The sequence below is a fragment of the Balearica regulorum genome, unplaced genomic scaffold, assembly GCF_011004875.1.
Source record: "Balearica regulorum gibbericeps isolate bBalReg1 unplaced genomic scaffold, bBalReg1.pri S35, whole genome shotgun sequence".
Taxonomy (NCBI): domain Eukaryota; kingdom Metazoa; phylum Chordata; class Aves; order Gruiformes; family Gruidae; genus Balearica; species Balearica regulorum.
Window position 1 is genome coordinate 378,953 of NW_022679028.1, and position 19,918 is coordinate 398,870.

The 19,918-nt window shown below is 66.6% G+C and overlaps 2 protein-coding genes across 4 annotated transcripts; both read left to right on the forward strand.

Moving 5' to 3' along the window:
• Nucleotides 1-474: 474 nt before the first annotated feature.
• On the forward strand, nucleotides 475-6,807 carry LOC142599659 (large neutral amino acids transporter small subunit 2-like). 3 transcript variants are annotated; one of them, XM_075741380.1, is made up of 13 exons: nucleotides 475-513; nucleotides 930-1,035; nucleotides 1,118-1,453; nucleotides 1,964-2,168; nucleotides 2,265-2,416; nucleotides 2,496-2,621; nucleotides 3,856-4,009; nucleotides 4,084-4,207; nucleotides 4,306-4,409; nucleotides 4,825-4,921; nucleotides 5,016-5,165; nucleotides 5,825-6,002; nucleotides 6,116-6,807. In XM_075741380.1, exons 3-13 carry the CDS (start codon nucleotides 1,285-1,287, stop codon nucleotides 6,250-6,252), a joined length of 1,596 nt encoding a protein of 531 aa, XP_075597495.1. In that variant the 5' UTR covers nucleotides 475-513; nucleotides 930-1,035; nucleotides 1,118-1,284; the 3' UTR covers nucleotides 6,253-6,807. The 3 variants fall into 3 exon arrangements, with proteins under 3 accessions (XP_075597495.1, XP_075597496.1, XP_075597494.1); XM_075741379.1 differs by lacking the exon at nucleotides 475-513 and having other exon boundaries at nucleotides 894-1,035; XM_075741381.1 differs by lacking the exons at nucleotides 475-513; nucleotides 2,496-2,621 and having other exon boundaries at nucleotides 892-1,035; nucleotides 6,116-6,338.
• A 459-nt stretch (nucleotides 6,808-7,266) lies between these two features.
• Nucleotides 7,267-19,717, forward strand: ACIN1 (apoptotic chromatin condensation inducer 1). Its single transcript, XM_075741378.1, has 17 exons — nucleotides 7,267-7,539; nucleotides 10,955-11,020; nucleotides 11,131-11,233; nucleotides 11,353-11,438; nucleotides 11,528-12,187; nucleotides 12,355-12,416; nucleotides 12,854-12,935; nucleotides 16,067-16,112; nucleotides 16,465-16,586; nucleotides 16,671-16,856; nucleotides 16,944-17,130; nucleotides 17,228-17,367; nucleotides 17,456-17,563; nucleotides 17,668-17,775; nucleotides 18,193-18,574; nucleotides 19,127-19,227; nucleotides 19,347-19,717. The coding sequence occupies exons 1-17, from the start codon at nucleotides 7,402-7,404 to the stop codon at nucleotides 19,704-19,706; spliced, it is 2,937 nt and encodes a 978-aa protein (XP_075597493.1). The 5' UTR covers nucleotides 7,267-7,401; the 3' UTR covers nucleotides 19,707-19,717.
• Nucleotides 19,718-19,918: the final 201 nt, after the last annotated feature.

Here is a 19,918-nt window from a genome sequence, read left to right on the forward strand (position 1 = left end):
GGTTAATGAGGGCCCAGCTAAGCGCTTAAGGAGAGGTTGAAGTCCGCTCGGGCTAATAGCGGTGCGGCCGGGTTAATTAATAAGCCGCTAACAGGCGCCGAGGGTGGTTAATGAGTGAGTTATTAATGAGCGAGAGAGATAATTAGCGGGGCGTTAATTAAAGGAGAAAAGGCGGGAAGGGGCGCGCATGCGCGGGAGCGGGGAATGGGTGGTGCGCATGCGCGGAGCGTGGGGGGCGGGAAGAAGGGGTCGCGCATGCGCGGTTCGGCGGGGAGGGGGTCCGCGCGGAACGGGGAGCGGGCAGGGGGCGGGAGTGGGCGTGGCCTATGGGGAGTAGGCGTGGCCTATGTGGGAGTGGGCGTGGTTTGTGGTGAGTGGGCGGGGCCGGAGGCGGTTGTGCGCTGTGGGGGAGTGCGCATGCGCGGGGGTGGGAAAAGGGCGGGAAAAGGCGTCGGTGAGGGGGGTGGGGGGGCAGAGGGGGGGGTCGGCTGAGGAGAAATGGCGGGAAGGGAGGTAGGAACGGGGGGGGGATGTAGGGGGAAATGGGGGGATTTGGGGGGGGGCAGGCTTGGGGGGGGTGCGGGGGGGGGTGGGGGCCATGAGGGAGTTGTGGGGTTTGGGGGTGGTGGGGGGAGAGTGAGGGGAATGGGGGGAGGGGGGGTCGTGAGGGGAAAAGGGGGGAGATGGGGGTTGTGAGGGGGTGGGGGGGCTCGGGGGGGGTGCGTGAGGGGAAATTGGGGGGGGCTGAGGAGAAATGGGGGGAGCTGAGGAGAAATGGGGGGGGGCTGAACCCAACCCCAGCGATTTCAGGGGTCTGGAGGGACCTGAGGCACCTTTGGGGGGGGGGGTGTGGTCATGTGGAGGGGTCACCCACCCCCCCCACCCCTTCCTCTTTCCTTCCTTCCTTCCTCCTCCTCCTCCTTCTCCAGGGGGGGAAAGTCCGCTCCCCGTTATCAGCCTCCGGGTCGCCGAGGGGAGACCGAAGGTCGCCGGCAAGGAGAAGGGGGGGAAAGACACGCTCCGCTCGCCCTCCAGGTATTTTTAGGGGTGACTCCCTCTCCTTTCTATTCTAACCACACCCCCCCCTTTAAACACCCCCCGTTTTCCTTCTTTATAGCCCCCCAAAACCCCCAGGACGGCCCCCACCCCCCATAGAGGAGCGGCCACGGAGAACCGCCCCCCGCGTCGCCCGTCGGGAAGGGGGGAGCGAATAAACACCCGCACGCCCCCCCCAAAAATAACAACCTTACGGTGACAAACAACAACAACAAACAGCCGGGCGGCATGAAGGAGGGAGCCCGGCAGCGGGGTACGCCCCCGGAAAAAGAGGAACCCCCCCTGAAAGGAGATGGAGAAGGAGGAGGAGGAGGGGGGGGCGATGATGGCGGCGGCGGCGGCGGTGTGGCCTTGAAGAAGGAGATCGGGCTGCTCAGCGCCTGCGGCATCATCGTGGGTGAGGCGGCGGGGGGGGCTCCCGGCCCCCCCCCCCCCCCCCAACCCCAAATACGTACCCCGAGGGGAGGGGGCACCTGGGGGGATCCCCCCCACCCCCTTAAACCCCCACCCAAAGGGCTCCCCCTCCCCCCAAACCCCCACCCAAGAGGCTCCCACCCCCCCCCCCCCCCCCGAATTCCACCCGGGGGGGATCCCCCCTCCCCGGGGTCTCCCCCCACCCAACGGGCTCCCACCCCCCCCCAAATCCCAGCCCAAGGGGCTCACCCTGCCCCAAACACCCCCCCCCAAAACCCCCACCTAAGGCTCTCCCACCCCCCCCATCCCTCCCAGGGGTGCTCCCCCCACCCAAACCCCACGGGCCATCCCCCAGGGTGGGGGGTGCCGCCTACCAGCGTGGTTTCGGGGTCCCTCCAGCGCCCCACGTCCCTGTCCCGTCCCCCCCCACCCCCTTTGCTGACCTCACCCACCCCCTTTGCTGACCTCACCTCGCTGACCTCACCTCCCCAAGGTAACATCATCGGCTCGGGTATCTTCGTTTCCCCGAAAGGGGTGCTGGAAAATTCGGGGTGCCTGGGCCTGGCTCTGCTGGTTTGGGGGGCGACGGGGGCCGTGACGGCCGTGGGGGCCCTCTGCTACGCCGAACTCGGCGTCACCATCCCGCGCTCCGGCGGCGACTACGCTTACGTCACCGAGATCTTCGGGGGGCTGGCGGGGTGAGAGGATAACGGGGAGGGGTGCGCGTGTGCCGTGCGGGCCGGTAACGCTTAACGAGGTTTTAATTAATCGCTTTTTTTCTCCGTCCTTGTTAGGTTTCTGCGGCTGTGGATCGCGGTGTTGGTGATCTACCCCACCAACCAAGCCGTCATCGCCCTCACCTTCGCCAACTACGTCCTGCACCCGCTGTTCCCCTCCTGCCCCGTCCCCGAAACGGGGTTACGGCTCCTGGCAGCCGCCTGTCTGCGTGAGTGACGTGCCCCCCCATACCCCCCTTTTTTCCTGCCTGTCCCGTACGCCGCTGATTGTTGTCCCGCCGCCCGCAGTGCTGCTGACGTGGGTGAACTGCGCCAGCGTGCGTTGGGCCACCCGCGTGCAGGACGTCTTCACCGCCGGCAAGCTGCTGGCGCTCGCCCTCATCATCGGCACCGGCATCTTCCAGATCTGCAGGGGTGAGCCCCGAAAATCCACGCCTTCCCCTTGGGACACCCCCCCCCCCAAAAAATTTTGACCCCCGGGGGAATAGTAAGAATTGATCCCTGGGAACCCCAAAAATCGACCCCGGGGATGGTAAAAATTGAGGCTCGGGATATGAAAATTGAGGCCAGAGGCAAAAAAATCGACCCCTGGGAGCCCCAAAATCAACCCCAGGACCCCAAAAATGGATCCTGGAACCCAACAATGGATCCTGGGGCCCCAAAATCGACCCTGGGACCCAAAAATGGATAATGGGAGCCCCAAAACCAACCCCTAAGACCCAACAATGGATCCTGGGACCCCAAAAATGGATTCTGGGGCCCCAAAATTGACCCCTGGAACCCAACAATGGATCCTGGGAGCCCCAAAATTGACCCCTGGAGCCCCAAAATCAACCCCTGGGACCCAAAAATGGATCCTGGGACCCCAAAACCGACCCCTGAGACCCAGAAATGGATCCTGGGACCCCCCCCAACCCAACCCCTGATTGCCCTAGCCTGCTAATTACCTCCAGGGCTCCCTTTAATGCTCCCTGCTAATTACCCCCACTAATTACCTCCAGAGCTCCCCTAATTGTGTTTTGTACTAATTACTTCTAGGTACCCCAGTAATTATGTCCAGCCTGTTCCCAGTTACCCCCAGCTCCCCTAATTACCCCCAGGACCCTCTTAGTGTCCCCTAATTATCTCTAGCATCCTCCTAATTATCTTTAGCCCCCCCTAATTACCCCCAGGGCCCCCTTAATCTCCCCTAACTACATTTAGGGTCCCCCTAATTACCTCTAGGATGTGCTAATTATTTCTGGGACTCCCTAATTCCCCCCCTAATTACCTCTAGCTCCCCTCTTAATTATCTTTAGGACCCACTAATTACCCCCAGTCCTCCTAATTACCCCCAGGAACCCCTTAATCCCCTCCTAATTACCTCTAGCCCCCCCCCAATTAGCCCTACATGCCTGCTAATTACCACCAGCCCCTTTAATTATCTATATATCCCCTCTAATTATTTCTATAACCCATGTCATCACTTTTAAAACTGTATAATTACCCCCCCTGGGACCCCCCCTAATTACCCCTGGGACCCCCCCAATGGCCCTGCCCCCTAGCCACGCCCACCAGCCAGCAAGCCACGCCCCCTCCCTGCAGGCCCCGCCCCCTCCTCACAGGCCCCGCCCCCTTCCCCACTGATCCCGCCCCCTTCTCCCCACAGGCGAATCCTATTGGCTGTCCCCGGAACAGGCCTTCTCCTTCTGGGAGCCTGCCACGGCCGGGGGGGTGGCGCTGGCCTTCCTGCAGGGCTCCTTCGCCTACGGCGGCTGGAACTTCCTCAACTACGTCACGGAGGAGCTGGTGGATCCCTACCGGTGAGACGGGGCGTGGGGGGGGGTCAGGGCGGGGTCCGGGCGGGGCTTCTCACCTTCCCCCCCCCCCCCTTTAGGAACTTACCCCGCGCCATCTTCATCTCCATCCCCCTCGTCACCTTCGTCTACGTCTTCGCCAACGTGGCCTACGTCACCGCCATGTCGCCCCGCGAGCTGCTCGAGTCCAACGCCGTCGCCGTGGTGAGGGGCGGGGCCTTTTGGGGGGCGGGGACACGCCCTTCTCCGAGCTCCGCCCACAAGCCACGCCCCTTTCTCCCCTCTCCCCCCCCCCACCGCAGACTTTCGGGGAGAAGGTGCTGGGCGCCGTGAGCTGGGTGATGCCGCTGGCCGTCGCCCTCTCCACCTTCGGCGGCGTCAACGGCTCCCTCTTCACCTGCTCACGGTCAGTGACGTCACCCCGACGTGCCCTCGGTGTGACATCACACCCCCCCACCCACACCCCTATGGACCCGCCGGGGGGGGGGGGGGGCCCTGAACTCCCCTCCTGGCTCCGCCCCCTTTGCAGCCACGCCCACAGAGGGGCGGGGCCTGTCAGGACACACCCCCAAAGGGGAGGGGTGTGTGATGGCCACACCCCCTTTTAGCCCCGCCCTCTTGGGAGTGGCCAGCTCTATGGCTCCACCCCCTCCCTGAAGCCACACCTCTCCCAGGCCACGCCCCTCCTCCCCTGGCCACACCCCCTTTCCTTGAGCCACGCCCCCAAGCCACACCCCCTCCGCTCCCAATACGGGGGGGGGGGGTGTGAGTGTCGGGCGGGCCCCCGGTGTGACATCACCCCCCCGACGACGTCACGGCAGGCTGTTCTACGCGGGGGCGCGCGAGGGCCACCTCCCGGCGCTGCTGGCCATGATCCACCTGGAGCGGCGCACCCCCATCCCCGCCCTGCTCGTCACCGTGAGTGGGTGGGGCTTCAGCAGCGGGGTGGGCGGGGCCAGCCTGCCGGGCCACGCCCACACACCCCCCAAACCCCCCCCCCCCCCCCCCCCAGTGCGTCTCCACCCTGCTGATGCTGGTGACCGGCGACATCTACACGCTCATTAACTACGTGGGCTTCGTTAATTACCTCTGGTACGGCGTCACCGTCGCCGGGCTGGTGGTGCTCAGGTGGAAGCAGCCTGACAGGCCACGCCCCATCCGGGTGAGCCACGCCCACCGGGCCCTTTGCCCCACCCACTCCCCCTGTGGCTCCGCCCACTCCCTTTGCCCTAGCCTCTCCTGTGGCCCCGCCCACTCTCCTGTAGCCCTGCCCACTCTTTACCCTAGCCCCCTGTGGCCCCGCCCACTCTCCCGTGGCCCCGCCCACTCTCCCGTGGCCCCGCCCACTCTCCCGTGGCCCCGCCCACTCTCCAGTGGCCCCGCCCACTCTCCCGTGGCCCCACCCACTCTCCCGTGGCCCCGCCCACTCTCCCGCGGCCCCGCCCACTCTCCCGCGGCCCCGCCCACTCTCCCGCGGCCCCGCCCACTCTCCCGCGGCCCCGCCCACTCTCCCGCGGCCCCACCCACTCTCCCGCGGCCCCACCCACTCCCCCGCGGCCCCACCCACTCCCCCGCGGCCCCACCCACTCCCCCGCGGCCCCACCCACTCCCCCGTGGCCCCGCCCACTCCTTTACCCTAGCCACTCCCATAGCCCTGCCCACTCCCCATGGCCCCGCCCACCCCACTTTACCCCACCCCTTTGGGGGTGTTCCCCCTGCTGTCCCCGCCCCTTTGGGGGCGTTCCCCAGCTGTCCCTGCCCCTTTGGGGGCGTTCCCCCGCTGGCCCCGCCCCCTGACGGCTGCTGTGGCCCCGCCCCCAGGTGAGCCTGCTCTTCCCGGGGCTGTACCTGCTGTTCTGGGCCGCCCTCCTGCTCTTCTCCCTCTGGTCGGAGCCGCTGGTCTGCGGCATCGGGCTGGGCATCATGGCCACCGGCGCACCCCTCTACCTGCTGGGGCTGCGGGGGGGACCCCGGCCACCCGCCCTGCGCAGGGCCCTGGGTCAGTGGGGACGCGCGGAGGGGGCGCTTGGGGGGCAGCTGGGGGAGGGATGGGGTTTGGGGGCGGTGCGGGGGTGCCGCGGGGCGCCGTGGGTCACGGCCCTTTTCCCGCAGACGCCGCGACGCGGTTCGGCCAGCGCCTCTGCCTGGTGGTTTACCCCCTCGCCGACGGCGACTCCTCCGCGCCCCGCGGCGACGCTGCGCCCCGCGGCGACCAGCAGCAGCCCCTCACCTCCCAGCCCCACAACTAAACCTTCCCCCCCCCCCTCCCCTCTCCGGCCCCACACCTGAGCCCCGTGGGGCTGCCCCCCATCTCCCACCCCCCCTTTACCCTGCCCCACGGCCGCCGCAGTGCCTTAACCCCAGCCCCGCCGTGGGGCTGCCCCACGGAGCCGGCCCCTCCAGAGGAGGGAGGGGCCGCGGTGGGGGGCGGGGCTTCTGTGGGAGCCCCGCCCCCACCGCTTGGCCCCGCCCACTGCTTGCCCCGCCCCCTCCGAGCTGCAGCTTCTCCAGGTAAGGCCCCGCCCACAGAACACCCCCTGGCCCCGCCCCCTGACGTTGCCGGCTCCGCCCCCTGCCTCAGCCCCGCCCACCCGGACACTCGGGCCCCGCCCACAAACGGGACCCGGATGTCCGGGCTCCGCCCCCCATGGGAAAAGGGGGGGGGGAGAGATTGCGTGGTGTGGCCCCCACGCTTTTGTTTTTATCGTAGGTCCTACGTCATCACCGGGGGAGGGGCGTCGTGGGGGGGAGGGGGGAGGGGCGGTATTTGTAGGTCCTACGTCAATAAAGGTCCTTGCAGTGAAGGCATGGGGCTGAGTTACTGCGGCGGTGACGTCGTCAGAGGGGAGGGTCTGCGTCATCGAACGGGTTCCCCTGTAACCCTTGGGGGGGGCGTCTGACGTCACCTTCCTGGAGGTCCTACGTAAACAAACTGCCCCCCCCCCCCCCGTCGTCGTCGTCGTCGTCCTCACGGTGGTCTGACGTTCGTTTTCCGGAAAGAGCCGAAGCGTTTTCCGGAAAGAGCCGAACGCCTCCGGGGCGGGAGGCGGAAAGAGCCGAAGAGCTTCCGGAAAGAGCCGAAGAGCTTCCGGAAAGAGCCGAAGCGACGTCGGAGGAAGCCGAAGCGGGAGGAGGGGGGGAAGTCGAAGCGCAGGCGGAAGTAAACGAAGCGCGGCCGGAAGGAGCCGAAGAGGAGGCGGAGGGAGCCGAAGGGAGGCGGAAGTAACCGAAGAGGAGGCGAAGGGAGGCGGAAGTAACCGAAGAGGAGGCGGAGGGAGCCGAAGCGGCGGCGGAGGGAGCCGAAGCCGTTCCGGAAGGAGCCGAAGCGCTTCCGGAAGGAGCCGAAGCGTCGCGCAGGGGCGGGCGCTGTTCGGAGCGGTTGAGCGGCGCCACACAAGATGGCGGACGGGGAGGAGGTGACTCTGGACGGGCGGCCGCTCCATCTGCTCCGCGTCGCCGACCTGAAGGCGGCCCTGGAGCAACGGGGCCTGGCCAAAAGCGGACAGAAGAGCGCCCTCATCAAACGGCTCCGCGGGGTGAGAGCGGCCGGCACCGCGGCGGGGAAGCGGAGGGGCGAGAAGGGAACGGAAAGGCGGCGGGGCTGGCGGGGGGGGGGGGAAGGCGGTTACCGGCGGCGCATGCGCCGTCGAAGCGGTTTATCCCCCCACATCGTTGTCTCTCTCCCCACACACACACACACACACACACCCCGTCCCGGTTTCCCGCCAAGGGCTGAGGGGAACCGCGCGCATGCGCAGAGCGGGGGGGGGGGGGGAGAGACCCCCCGTGCGGAGGGGACCTGAGGTGACAGCGGCGGGTTTTGGGGGGAAAAGGCGGGTTTGGGGGCAAAAATCGTGGGTTTCGGGGGGGTGAAAGTTGGGGATCCGGGGAGTTTTTTAGGGGGATTTGAGGTAAAAGTCGTGTTTGGGGGGAGTTTGTGAGGGATTTTGAGGTAAAAGTTGGGGTTTTGAGGAGGGTTTTTTTGGGGGGGTGAGGTAAAAGTCGTGTTTTGAGGGAATTGGGGGGGGATTTGAGGTAAAAGTTGTGTTTTGAGGGGGTTTGGGGGGAGGATTTGAGGTACAAGTTGTGTTTTGAGGGGGTGTGGGGGGGATTTGAGGTAAAAGTTGTGTTTTGAGGGGGTTTGGGGGGAGGATTTGAGGTAAAAGTTGTGTTTTTAGGGGGTTTGGGGGGAGGATTTGTGGTAAAAGTTGTGTTTTGAGGGGGTTTGGGGGGAGGATTTGAGGTAAAAGTTGTGTTTTGAGGGGGTTTGGGGGGAGGATTTGAGGTAAAAGTTGTGTTTTGAGGGGGTTTGGGGGGAGGATTTGAGGTAAAAGTCGCGGGTTTGAGGGGGTTTGGGGGGAGGATTTGAGGTAAAAGTCGCGGGTTTGAGGGGGTTTGGGGGGAGGATTTGAGGTAAAAGTCGCGGGTTTGAGGGGGTTTGGGGGGAGGATTTGAGGTAAAATTCGCGGGTTTGAGGGGGTTTGGGGGGAGGATTTGAGGTAAAATTCGCGGGTTTGAGGGGGTTTGGGGGGAGGATTTGAGGTAAAAGTTGTGCTTTGAGGGGGTTTGGGGGGAGATTTGAGGTAAAAGTTGTGTTTTGAGGGGGTTTGGGGGGGGATTTGAGGTAAAAGTCGCGGGTTTGAGGGGGTTTGGGGCAAAAAGGGCCGTTTGGGGGGATTTGAGGTAAAAAAGCATGGGTTTGGGTAGTTTGTTTGGGGAGATTTGAGTAAAAAATGCGTGTTGTGGAGAGTTTCTGAGGGGATTTGGGGCAAAAATCACGTTTTGGGGGGAGTTGAGGTGAAAGTGGCGGATTTGGGGTGAAAGTCGCAGTTTTGAAGAGTTTGTGAGGAGATTTAGGGGGAAAAAATCGCGGGTTTGCAGAGTTTGGCGGCGTTGAGGTGAAAGTTGTGTTTCGGGGAGGAGAAGTTGCGGGTTTGGGGGTATTTTGTCCAAAAATCGTGGTTTTGAGGGGGATTTGAGGTAACAATGAAGGTTTTGGGGGGGGGATTGGAGGCAACAGTTGTGGTTTTGGGGTGAAAAACCAGTGTTTTGTGGAGTTTGTGAGGGGACTTGAGGTAAAAGTGGCAGTTTTGGGGACTTTGTGAGGAGATTTGAGGTAAAAGTTGAATTTGGGAGGGATTTGAAGTAAAAAAAATCATGGTTTTTTGGGGGGTGTGTGAGGTGAAAGTCGTGGGTTTGGGGTGAAAAACCAGTATTTTGTGGAGTTTGTGAGGGGGTTTGAGGTAAAAGCAGTGGGTTTTGAGGGGATTTGGGGCAAAAATCACGGTTTTGCAGAGTTTGGGGGAGCGTTGAGGTGAAAAGTTGTGTTTTGGGGGGATTTGGGGTGAAAAATCAGGTTTCGGGGGAGTTTGTGAGGGGATTTTGAGGTAAAAGTTGCGGGTTTGGGGAGTTTGTGAGGGGATTTGGGGTAAAAACGGTTGTTTTGAGGAGTTTTGGGGAGGGATTCGAGATAAATTCGGCTTGGGCGGATTTGAGGTGAAAAATAATGGTTTTGGGAAGTTTGTGAGGGGGATTTGGGGTATAAACGGTGTTTTGGGGGAGTTTGGGGGGGATTTTGGGTGAAAAACCATGGTTTTGGGAACTTTGTGAGGGGATTTGAGATTAAAGTCGTTTGGGGGGGGGAGTTTGGCGGGATTTGAGGTAAAAGTTGGGGGTTTGGGGGCCATTTGGCTTTAAAACCATGTTTTTGGGGAGGAATTTGAGGTAAAGATCAGTTTTTTTGAGGCGTGTTTTTTGTGGTTTTGGGGAGTTTGGGGGAGGGGTTTGGGGTAAAAGTCGCAGTTTTTTGGTTGTTTAGGGAGACTTGAGATAAAAGTTGTGGTTTTGGGGGGGATTTGAGGTAAAGGTCGTGTTTTTGAGGGGTTTTGGGGGGATTTGGTGGAAAAAGTTTCACTTTGAGGGGTGGTTTGGGTTAAAAATCAGTTTTTTCGTGAGTTTGGGGGTGGTGGTGTGAAAAATAGTAGGTTTGGGTGTTTGTGAGGGGATTTGAGGTAAAAGTCATGTTTTGGGGTAGCAATCATGTTTTTAGGAAGTATTGGGGGGGCATTTGAGGTAAAAGTTGCACTTTTGGGGGAGTTTGGGGTGGAATTTGAGGTAAAAATCACGAGCTTTGGGTAAAACCTATGATTTTGGGTAGTTGAGGGTGGGATTTGGGGTGAAAGTTGTGGCTTTGGGGGAGTTTGCGAGAGGATTTTGGGGGGAAATCCTGGGTTTTTTAGGGAGTTTGTGAGGGGGATTAGGGGTAAAAGTTGCATTTTGGGGTGAAAGATCAGGTTTTGGGGATGTTTGTGAGGGGGAATTTGAGGTGAAAGTCGTGGAGCTTGGGGAGGTTTGAGGTAAAAACCAGATTTTGGGGGCGTTTGTGAGGGGATTTGGGGTAAAAAAATGTGGGTTTGGGGCGGAATCTGGGATAAAAGTTGTCGTTTTGGGGTGGAGTTTGAGGTAGAAATGGGTTTTGGAAGTTTTGGGTGGAGTTTGAGGTAAAAATTGTGGGTTTGGGGGAAACTTGGGGTGAAAGTCGCGGGTTTGGGGTGAGAAATCGTGTTTTATGGTGGAATTTGGGGGGGAAAGTGGGTTTAGGGCGGAATGTGAGGTAAAAATAACATTTTTCTGAAGTTTGGGGAGGACTCGAGGTACGAGTTGCGTTTTGGGGGGGGAATTTGGGGTAAAAGTGGTGGTTTTTTGGGCTGAAAACCATCTTTTTTGGGTGGTAAAAGTCACGTTTGGGGGGGTGAAACACCCACATTTTTGGGGTGAAAACGGCGGTTTGGGTGTGAAAAACGACGTTTTTTTGGGGAGATCTGTGAGGATTTCTGCTGTTGGGGGTGTGTCCGGATAAGGTGGGGGGGGTCCCCCCGATTAATTCGTTAATCTGATGCGTTAATTTGCCCGTACTAATTATTAGCCGTTACTAATTAATTGCCTGCCCAGGCGCTGATGCTGGAGAACCTCCAGAAGCACTCGACCCCCCACCCCACCTTCCAGCCCAACTCCCAGGTGAGGAAACACCCCCCCCACCCCAAAAAAAACCCCACCAAAACCCCTTAAATCCCAAAACTGCCCCTAAATCCCCAAAACGCCCCAAATTGCCCCGAATTGGCGCCCAGATGGGGGAGGAGATGAGCCAGAACAGCTTCATCAAGCAGTACCTGGAGAAGCAGCAGGAGCTGCTGCAGCAGCGGCTGGAGCGGGAGGCGGCCGAGCTGGAGGGTGAGGAATAGGTTTTTTTTGGGGGGGGGGCAGAAAGGGCCACGTTTTGGGGCTTTTTGTCCAAAAAAACCCAAAAAAACCCCCAAAAAAAACCATTTTCCTCCGCACCCGCCCTCAAGCTTCCGGGAAGAGCGGCCCCACCCCGGGAGACTCGGACGAGGAGGGGGGGCGGAGGCCGGAACGACGAGCCGGGCGCCTCCGGCAGGTAAGAGAGCGAGCGGGGTATATCCCCCCCCTCCCCTCCCGCCCGCCATTTTCTTTTTCCTCTTCCTACTTCCTACTTCCTCTTCCCAGGCTCGAGGCGCCAAACCCCCCGAGACGGGTGCGGAGGGCCCCCCCCGCGGGCGGAGGGCCGGCGCGCGTCCCCCCCTGAAACCGGGCGAGGAAGAGGAGGAGGAGGAGGAAGAGGAAGAGGAGGAGGAAGAGGAGGAGGAAGAAGAAGAGGAGGAGGAGGAAGAGGAAGAGGAAACCAAACCCCCCCCAGGCGGGGAGAGCCAGGAGCGGCCTGAGGGGAACCAGGCCCCGCCCACCGAGCAGGAGGCCCCGCCCACCGAGCAGGAGGCCCCGCCCACCGAGCAGGAGGCCCCGCCCACCGAGCAGGAGGCCCCGCCCACGGAGGAGGCCCCGCCCACCCAAGAGGAGGCCCCGCCTCCCGACGAGGCACCACCCAATGAGGAGGCCCAGCCCAAGGCAGAAGCCCCGCCTGCCTCCCCTTCCCCGCCCCTGCTGAGGGAGGGGCCCTGCCAGGCCCCGCCCCCCCGGGGGGAGGAGGAGCCGGCCCCGCCCCTCCTCACCAAGGAACCGCCCCCTCCCGCCCCCGGGGGGCGTGGCCGGCGCCGGGCCACCTCCCGCTCCTCCTCCTCCTCCTCCTCCCCCTCGTCCTCCCCTTCGCCTTCCGCCTCCTCCCCCGACAGCTCCCCCTCCCCCCCGGCATCGCCCCCCCGCAGCGCCAAGGTGAGGCGGGGGGGGGGGGGGGGGGAACTGGGAGGGAACTGGGGGGCACTGGGATTGGGCTGGGGGGGGGCACTGGGACCCAGCAGCGCCGCTCTGGGAGGGGGCGTGGCCTCGCCGCGGGCCTGGCCCCGCCCCCCTTTACTGACCCGCCCCTCCCCTCCCTGCAGGACACGCCCCAAGGGCCGGGGGGGGCGGCGGCGGCCTCCTGCCCCCCGAGTGACCCCCCCAGGTGGGTATAGGGGGGGTGTAGGGGGGTGTAGGGGCTGCGTATGTGCTCTATAGGTACCGCCGGGGTCGGGCGGGCCCCGCCCCTCGCGTCTGCGCGCGCCGGCGTGGGCGTGGCCGTGCCTTCCCCCCCTCCCCCCAGCCTCTTTCCCGCTGCCGGCCCCGCCCTCCCCGCGGGGGCTGCCGGGTAAGCGGCAAGATGGCCGCCCCGCCTGCCTGCGGCTGCCCCGCACAATAGAACAGGGGGGGAACCCCCCGGGCGGGGGGGGCGCCGCCATGCTGGCCGCCTGCGAGGAGGGGTGAGACCCACGGCTGCCCCACGGCGGCTGGGGGTGTGGGGCCGGGCCCCACAAGTGTGGGGCGGCCCCATTGATTCTCACACACACATCATATCCCTCCTTCCCACCCCCCCCCTTTTCCCTTCTTTCCCTCTTCACCCAGCGAGGAGCCGGCGGTGCCCGCGGAACCGGGGCCCCCCCCCGCAGCGGGGGGCTCCCCCCCCAGCGCCCCCCCGGACCCGGAGGTAATTGGGGGGGGCAGCGGGTTTGGGGGAGGACGGGGGGGGTGTGTGTGGGGGGGGGGAAGCCCGGGGGGGGGGGGGTGGGGGGGAGAGAAAGAGGGATGTGTGGGGCGTGTGTGGGGCAGGGGGGGAGGAGGAGGATGTGTGGGGCAGCCCCCCGAGTGTGGGCCGGGGGAGGGAAGGGGGGGGGTGGGGGCTGCCTGGCTTCTCTCGACTTGGGGGGGCGCCCCACGTCGCTGCCGCCGCCGCCGCCACCACTCGGGGGGCTGCCCCACGGCGTGAGTTGGGGGGCAGGCGCCCCCGCGCCCCCCCCCCCCCCCCCTTTCCCCTGCGCCCCACACCCGGGACCCCCCAAACGTCTCTCTTTTGGGCACCCAGCGCTGGCTCAAAGGACCCCCCGGACCCCCAACGTCTCACTTGGGGGGCGCCCCACACCCGAAGGACCTCCGGGACCCCCGGCGTCTCACTTGGGGGGCGCCCGAACCCGGTTGAAGGATTTTTGGGGAGACGTGCCCCACACACACCCTCCCACCCCGCCCCCCGACCCACCCACCCCCCCCAAAGAAACGTCTCGCTTGTAGGGCGGGGGGGGCGCCCCACGGCTTCCCGGAACCCCCAAGTCTCTTCTGGGGGCACCCAGGGACCCCCTCCGACCGCACTTGGGGGGCACCCCACGGAACTCCGGGACCCCCAACTTCGCTTATGGGGCACCCCACGGAGGTGAAGATGCTCCGGTGTCACTTGGGGGGCACCCTGTGGACGCGTGGGACCCCCAAACTCGCCTGGGGGGCACCCCGCCGACTCCGAGAACCCCCGCCGTCGCTTGGGGGGCACCCCATGGATCTCCGGGACCCCCAGCTTCGCTTATGGGGCACCCCACGGACCCGAAGACGCGCCAGTCTTACTTGGGGGGCACCCCGCGGATCTCTGTGATCCCCAACTTCACTTGGGGGGCGCCCCGTGGACCGCTGCGCGCCCCGAGCCGACGCGTGGGGCACCCCACGGACTGCTGGGACCCCCGACTTGACTTGCGGGGCACCCCAGGAACACGAGGACCTGCCGATGCGAGGTGCCCCGCGGATCCCGACAACCTCCAGCGTCGCTTGGGGGGTGCCCCACGGATCTTGGGGACCCCCGGCCGCGCTTGTGGGGCACCCCACGGATCTCGGGGCCCTCCGACTTCACTCGTGGGGCGGCCGACGTCTGCCACGGAGGTCGCCCAGCCCCCGCTGAAGGAGCCCTGTGACCCCCCCACCGCACTTGGGGGGCACCCCACGGACCTCCGCATCCTCCGCTGTGGCTTGGGGGGCGCCCCGCGGGCTGCCGCGAACCCCAGCTTCGCTTGGGGGGCGCCCCACGGATCTTGGGGACCCCCAGCACCCTCCGCGGAGATCGTCCGTTGAAGGAGCTCAAGGAGCTGCGCTCTTGCTTGGGGGGCACCCCACAGATCTCCGGGACCCCCACCCACACTTGTGGGGCACCCCACGGACTGCCGGGACCCCCCCCAACCCCACTTCTGGGGTACTGCACGGACGGACGGGACCCCCAGCCGCACTTATGGGGCACCCTATGGACTTTTGGGACCCCCGAGCTCACTTACGGGGCACCCCACGGACTGCCGCGACCCCCAACCGCACTTGGGGGGCACCCCGCAGACCTCAGCAGCCTGCATCGTCACTTGGGGGGCGCCCCACGGACCACCAGGACCCCGGCTCGCACTCGGGGGGCACCCAGCTCTGCCCCATGGACTTCCAGAACCCCCAGCCGCACTTGTGGGGCACCCGACGGATCTCAGGGACCCCCGACCGCACTTGTGGGGCACCCCACTCCCCCTCAAGGGCACCCGAAGTCTCCCGTGGGGCGCCCGGCTCTGCCCCACGGATTTCAGGGACCCCCCGATGTCACTTCTGGGGCACCCTGCGGACACCGAGATCCTTTGGCATCACTTGTGGGGCACCCCACGGACTGCTGGGCCCCCCGGCTTTGTTTGTGGGGCAGCTGACTGCAGCTCAGGGACCCCCAAGCTCACTTGTGGGGCGCCCCGTGGACCTCAACAACCTCAACCGTCACTTATGGGGCACCCCACGGATCTCAGGGACCCCCCAACCGTCACGGGGCACCCCACGGATCACGCTGACCCCCACCCGCACTTGTGGGGCACCCAACTGCACCGCATGGACCTCGGGGACCCCCAAGTTAACTTAGGGGGCACCCCATGGACCCCCCCACCCCAGTTATGGGGCACCCCACGGCTCTCCGCAACCCCCAAGCGCACTTGTGGGGCAGCTGGCTCCACCCCACGGACCTCTGTGACCCCCAGCTTTACTTACGGGGCACCCCACGGACCATTTCTGACCTCAGTTACGGGGCACCCTATGGACCTCAACTCGGGGGGCACCCCACGGACCTCAAGATCCTCCACCGTCACTGGTGGGGCACCCCACAGATCTCAGGGACCCCCCGACCGCACTTGTGGGGCACCCCACGGACCTCGGGGACCCCCGGAACCTCACTTATGGGGCACCCCATGGACTTTTGGGACCCCCAACGGCACTTGAGGGGCACCCCATGGACCTCAGACACCCCCGAAACCTCTTGGGGGGCACCCCACGGACCCCCAGCTCCACTTGCGGGGGCACCCCACGGACTTTTCGGGACACACCCCCCCCCCCCCGAGTTTACTTTTGGGGCACCCCCGGACCTCGAGACCCACGGCCCGGACCTGCGGGACCCCCCCACCCCGCCGCGGTGGGGCACCCCCCGGCTCTCGCTGCCCCCCGCTCCCGCCCCACTTGGGGGGCACCCCACGGATCTGCAGGACCTGCGAGGTCACCCCGCCCCTCGCAGGACACGCCCACGGCCACACCCCCGTCATCTGGGGCGGGGCAATGGGGGGGGAGTGGGCCTGGTCACCCCCCCGCACTTATGGGGCAGCCCCATGGATTGCCCCACACCCTCCCTCCCCCTGGAGTTGAAGGTGCCCCGAAATGGGGGGTGGGGGGGGGGTGTGAGGGAGGGGGGTGAGGGGGCGGAGCCTCCGCCTCGCCCCGCCCCCGGTGCTGATGCGGCCCCTCCCGGCCCCCCCCGTGTGGGGGCGTGTCTCTCCCCTTGGCCCCTCCCACTCTCTTCCCCAGAGCCCCGCCCAGCCCAAGGCCTTCAAGAGGAAGATCTCGGTGCTCTGTGAGTGGGGGCGGGGCTTGGGGGCGGGGGGCGGGGCCTGGAGCAGGGGCGGGGCCTGGAGCAGGGGCGGGGCTTGGGAGAGGGGGGCGGGGTCTGGGAGAGGGGGGCGGGCCAGGGAGTGGGGGTGGGGCTTGGGAGAGGGGGCGTGGCTTAAGGCGGTGGGTGGGGCTACAGAGGGGGCGTGGCTTAAGGCGGTGGGCGGGGCTTCTGGCAGAGAAGGGCTGAGTCGAGCTGGGGGCGTGGCTTAAGCCCTTGGGGGCGTGGCTTGGCCTGTAGTGGGCGTGGTTTATTGGGTGTGGGCGGAGCCACCGGCGGGCAGGGGGCGTGTCTGAGGCCAGGCCCCGCCCCCCAGCAGCCTCCAAGGGGGCGGCGCCGGGCGCCCAGGAGCCGGGGGGTCGCAAACGTCGCTGGGGGGCCAGCACGGCCTGCGCCCCCAAACGGCCCTCCATCAGCATCACCACCGAGTCCCTCAAGGTACCGCATCACCCCTCCCCCCGCCGCCCGACCCCACCCCTCCCCCACCCCCGGCTGACCGCCTGCTCCGCCCCTCCCCCGCAGAGCCTGATCCCCGAGATGAAGGCGGGGGGAGGGGCGGAGGCGGTGGTGGAGCTGCACCCCGAGGAGGGGCCCATGTCGGAGGAGGAGAGCGGGGGAGGGGCGGAGAGGGGGCAGGGCGGACCCCTCCCCCTCCTCCCCTCCCCCGCCCACCACCCCCCGCTGAAGATCTGCCGCACCGTCACGCAGGTGGGGGATGGGCCGCGCGCCCCCACCCCTCCCCCTCCCCACCCCCCACCTGCCCGCCGCGCTCTCACCCCTCCCCCACGGCCGCAGGTGGTGCCGGGGGAGGGGCAGGAGAACGGGCAGGAAGAGGAAGAGGAAGAGGAAGAAGGCGGGCCGGCGGGGGAGGGCAAGGGGGAGGAGGAGCGCCCGCAGCCCCTCCCCTTCCCCGCCCCTCCCCCCGCCCCCACCGAAGCCGCCGCGCCGCCCCTCCCCCCGCCGGGCGAGGAGGGGAAGAGAGGTGAGGGAGGGGTGGGGGGGAGGGGCGAAGGGCTGGGGGGGGGAGGGGCGGTGAGCCCACGGTGATGTCACCGTCGCCCCTCCCCCCCCCACCTCAGGCGAGGCTCCGCGGCGGGGGATGGGCGCCCCGTCCCGCCCCCTCGGCCTCTCCCTCCCCATCGACGACCCCGTCCGGGCGGCGCCGCGCCCCTCCCCCCCCCGCGCCCGCCCCTCCCCCATCGTCCATCTCTGCAACCTGGTGAGTCCCCGAAAAGGTTTGGGGGGGGGGGGAGGGGTGAGGGGGGGCTGCCCCCCAAGTGCCCCTCATTTCCCCCCCCCCCCCCCAGGTGCGGCCGTTCACGCTGGGGCAGCTGAAGGAGCTGCTGGGCCGGACGGGGCGGCTGCGGGAGGACGGCTTCTGGATCGACAAGATCAAGTCCCACTGCTACGTCACGGTCGGTGCGGGGGGGGAGGGCACACGGGGCGGGGGTGGTTGTGGGTCGCCGTGGGGCGGCCTGTGGGGCTGACACACACACCCCAACCCCCCCCCCCCCCAAAGTACGCGTCGGTGGAGGAGGCGGTGGCCACCCGCAACGCCCTGCACGGGGTCAAGTGGCCGCAGTCCAACCCCAAGGTGCTGGCGGCCGACTTCGCCGAGCAGGAGGAGGTGAGGGGGGGGCTGGGGGGCGCTTGTGGGGCTGGGGGCGGGGTTAGGGGGCACTTGTGGGGCTGTGGGGGGCTCGCAGGGGGACACCGGCGGGGATTTGGGGGCACTTGTGGGGCTGGGGGCAGGGTTAAGGGCCACTTTTGGGGTTGGGAGGTGGGGTTAGGGGGCACTTGTGGGGCTGGGGACGGAGTTAGAGGCACTTGTGGGGCTGGGAGGTGGGGTTAGGGGGCACTTGTGGGGCTGGGGGCGGGGTTAGGGGCACTTGTGGGGCTGTGGGGGGCTCGCAGGGGGACACCGGCGGGGATTTGGGGGCACTTGTGGGGCAGGAGGGGGCACCGGGGGACACAGACGCACGCCCGCTCGCGGGCGGCTGTGGGGCAGCCCCAGACGTGTGGGTCCCGTCGTGTCCCCCCCCAGCTGGATTTCCACCGGGGCCTCTTGCCCGAGCGGCCGGAGCGGGGGGAGGAGCCTCCGCCGGGGTCGTGCCCCGCGGGGTCGGGGCGTGGCGCGTCGTGCCCCCTCCCCCCCCCCTCGTCGTCGTCGTCGTCGTCCTGCGGGGGCCGGGCGGGGCCCCGTGAGGCGGAGCGCGCGCAGTGGGCGGAGCGCGAGCGGGAGATGGAGCGCCGGGAGCGGACGCGGGGGGAGCGGGAGTGGGACAGGGACAAGGGGCCCCCCCGCTCGCCCAGCCCCTCCCCCACGGCCGCGCGGGGCCCCGCCCCCCGAGAGCCACGCCCCCGGCACCGCCCCCCGGAGAAGGAGAGGGGGCGGGGCTCCCGCGAGGGGCTCAAGGACAAAAAAGGTAAAAAAGGGGGCGGGGCTGAGGGGAGGGGGCGGGGCCTGGAGGCTGGGGGGCGTGGTCAAGGAACTGGTGGGCGGGGTTTAGGGCCTGGGGCGGGGTCAAAGAACTGGTGGGCGGGGTTGTGGGCTGGTGGGCGGGGTTTAAGGGTGGTGGGTGGGGCTTAAGGGTGGGGGTGGGGTTTTAGGGGCTGGTGGGAGGGGTTGAGCATTGGTGGGTGGGGCTATGGGCTGGTGGGTGGGGTCAAAGAACTGGTGGGCGGGGGTTAGGGGCTGGTGGGCGGGGTTTAGGGGCTGGTGGGTGGGGGCTAAGGGCTGGTGGGCGGGGTTTGGGGTGGTGGGCGGGGGTCAAAGAACTGGTGGGCGGGGTTTAGGGGTGGTGGGTGGGGCTATGGGTTGGTGGGCGGGGCTGTGGGTTGGTGGGCGGGGTTTAAGGGTGGTGGGCGGGGCTTAGGGCCTGGGGGCGGGGCTGACAAGCAGCGCGCGGGCTCAAACCCCCCCCCAGTGTGGGCGCCCTCCCCTAATCCCCGCCCCCCCCCCCGATCTCCGACGGCAGAGAAACCCCCCGAGGAGCCGCCGGCCAAACTGCTGGACGACCTGTTCCGCAAGACCAAGGCGGCGCCCTGCATCTACTGGCTGCCCCTCACCGACACCCAGGTGGGCGGCGACGCGCCCTCCAAACCCCTCCCCCTCCCCGGGGTGGGCGGGTCCTCTTCCCCGGCCACGCCCCCTCTGTGACCACGCCCCCTCTCTCTGGCCACGCCCCCCTCCCGCAGTTCGTGCAGAAGCAGGCGGAGCGAGCGGCGCGGGCGCGGGAACGGGAGCGTCGCCGGAAGGAGCAGGAGGAGGAGGAGCAACGTCAGCGGGGAGGGGGCGGGGCCAGCAACGCGTCGGCCACGCCCCTTTCTGGGCGGGATAAAAGGGGAGGGGGCGGGTCCGGCTCGGCACGAGAACGAGGGTTGGGTCCTCCCGGGGCCACGCCCACCGCCGGTAACGCCCCGCCCACCGGAGCCCCGCCCACCCACCGCGACCATCACCGCGAACGGCACCGCAGCCGCGGGGGCGGAGGGGAGAAACGTCGCAGCCGCAGCCGGAGCCGCAGCACCCCGCTGCGAGACCGGGGAGGGCGGCGCTGAGACCGGCAATAAAAACAAAAAAAACAACACACCCCCCCCACGCGCGGGGCTTCGCAACCCTCACGGAAGTGTCTTTTTTTTGTTTTTGTTTGTTTTTTGGGGTGATTTCCGGAGGTTTTGGGGGGGGGGGTTGGAGGGAAGGACGGGCGGGCGGGGGGGCTTTAGGACCCAGCGGGTGGTTCAGGCCGCGCACGCCGCTCGGATCTGATTGG

Excerpts from the sequence above, each read along its gene's own strand:
- LOC142599659 (XM_075741380.1), top strand. The coding sequence starts at position 1,285 with ATGAAGGAGGGAGCCCGGCAGCGGGGTACGCCCCCGGAAAAAGAGGAA. Across the intron at positions 2,169-2,264 it reads ATCTTCGGGGGGCTGGCGGG|GTTTCTGCGGCTGTGGATCG; the intron begins GTGAGAGGATAA and ends CGTCCTTGTTAG. Across the intron at positions 2,417-2,495 it reads CCTGGCAGCCGCCTGTCTGC|TGCTGCTGACGTGGGTGAAC; the intron begins GTGAGTGACGTG and ends CGCCGCCCGCAG.
- ACIN1 (XM_075741378.1), top strand. The coding sequence starts at position 7,402 with ATGGCGGACGGGGAGGAGGTGACTCTGGACGGGCGGCCGCTCCATCTG. Across the intron at positions 16,113-16,464 it reads GAGGAAGATCTCGGTGCTCT|CAGCCTCCAAGGGGGCGGCG; the intron begins GTGAGTGGGGGC and ends CCCGCCCCCCAG. Across the intron at positions 17,776-18,192 it reads ACTTCGCCGAGCAGGAGGAG|CTGGATTTCCACCGGGGCCT; the intron begins GTGAGGGGGGGG and ends GTCCCCCCCCAG.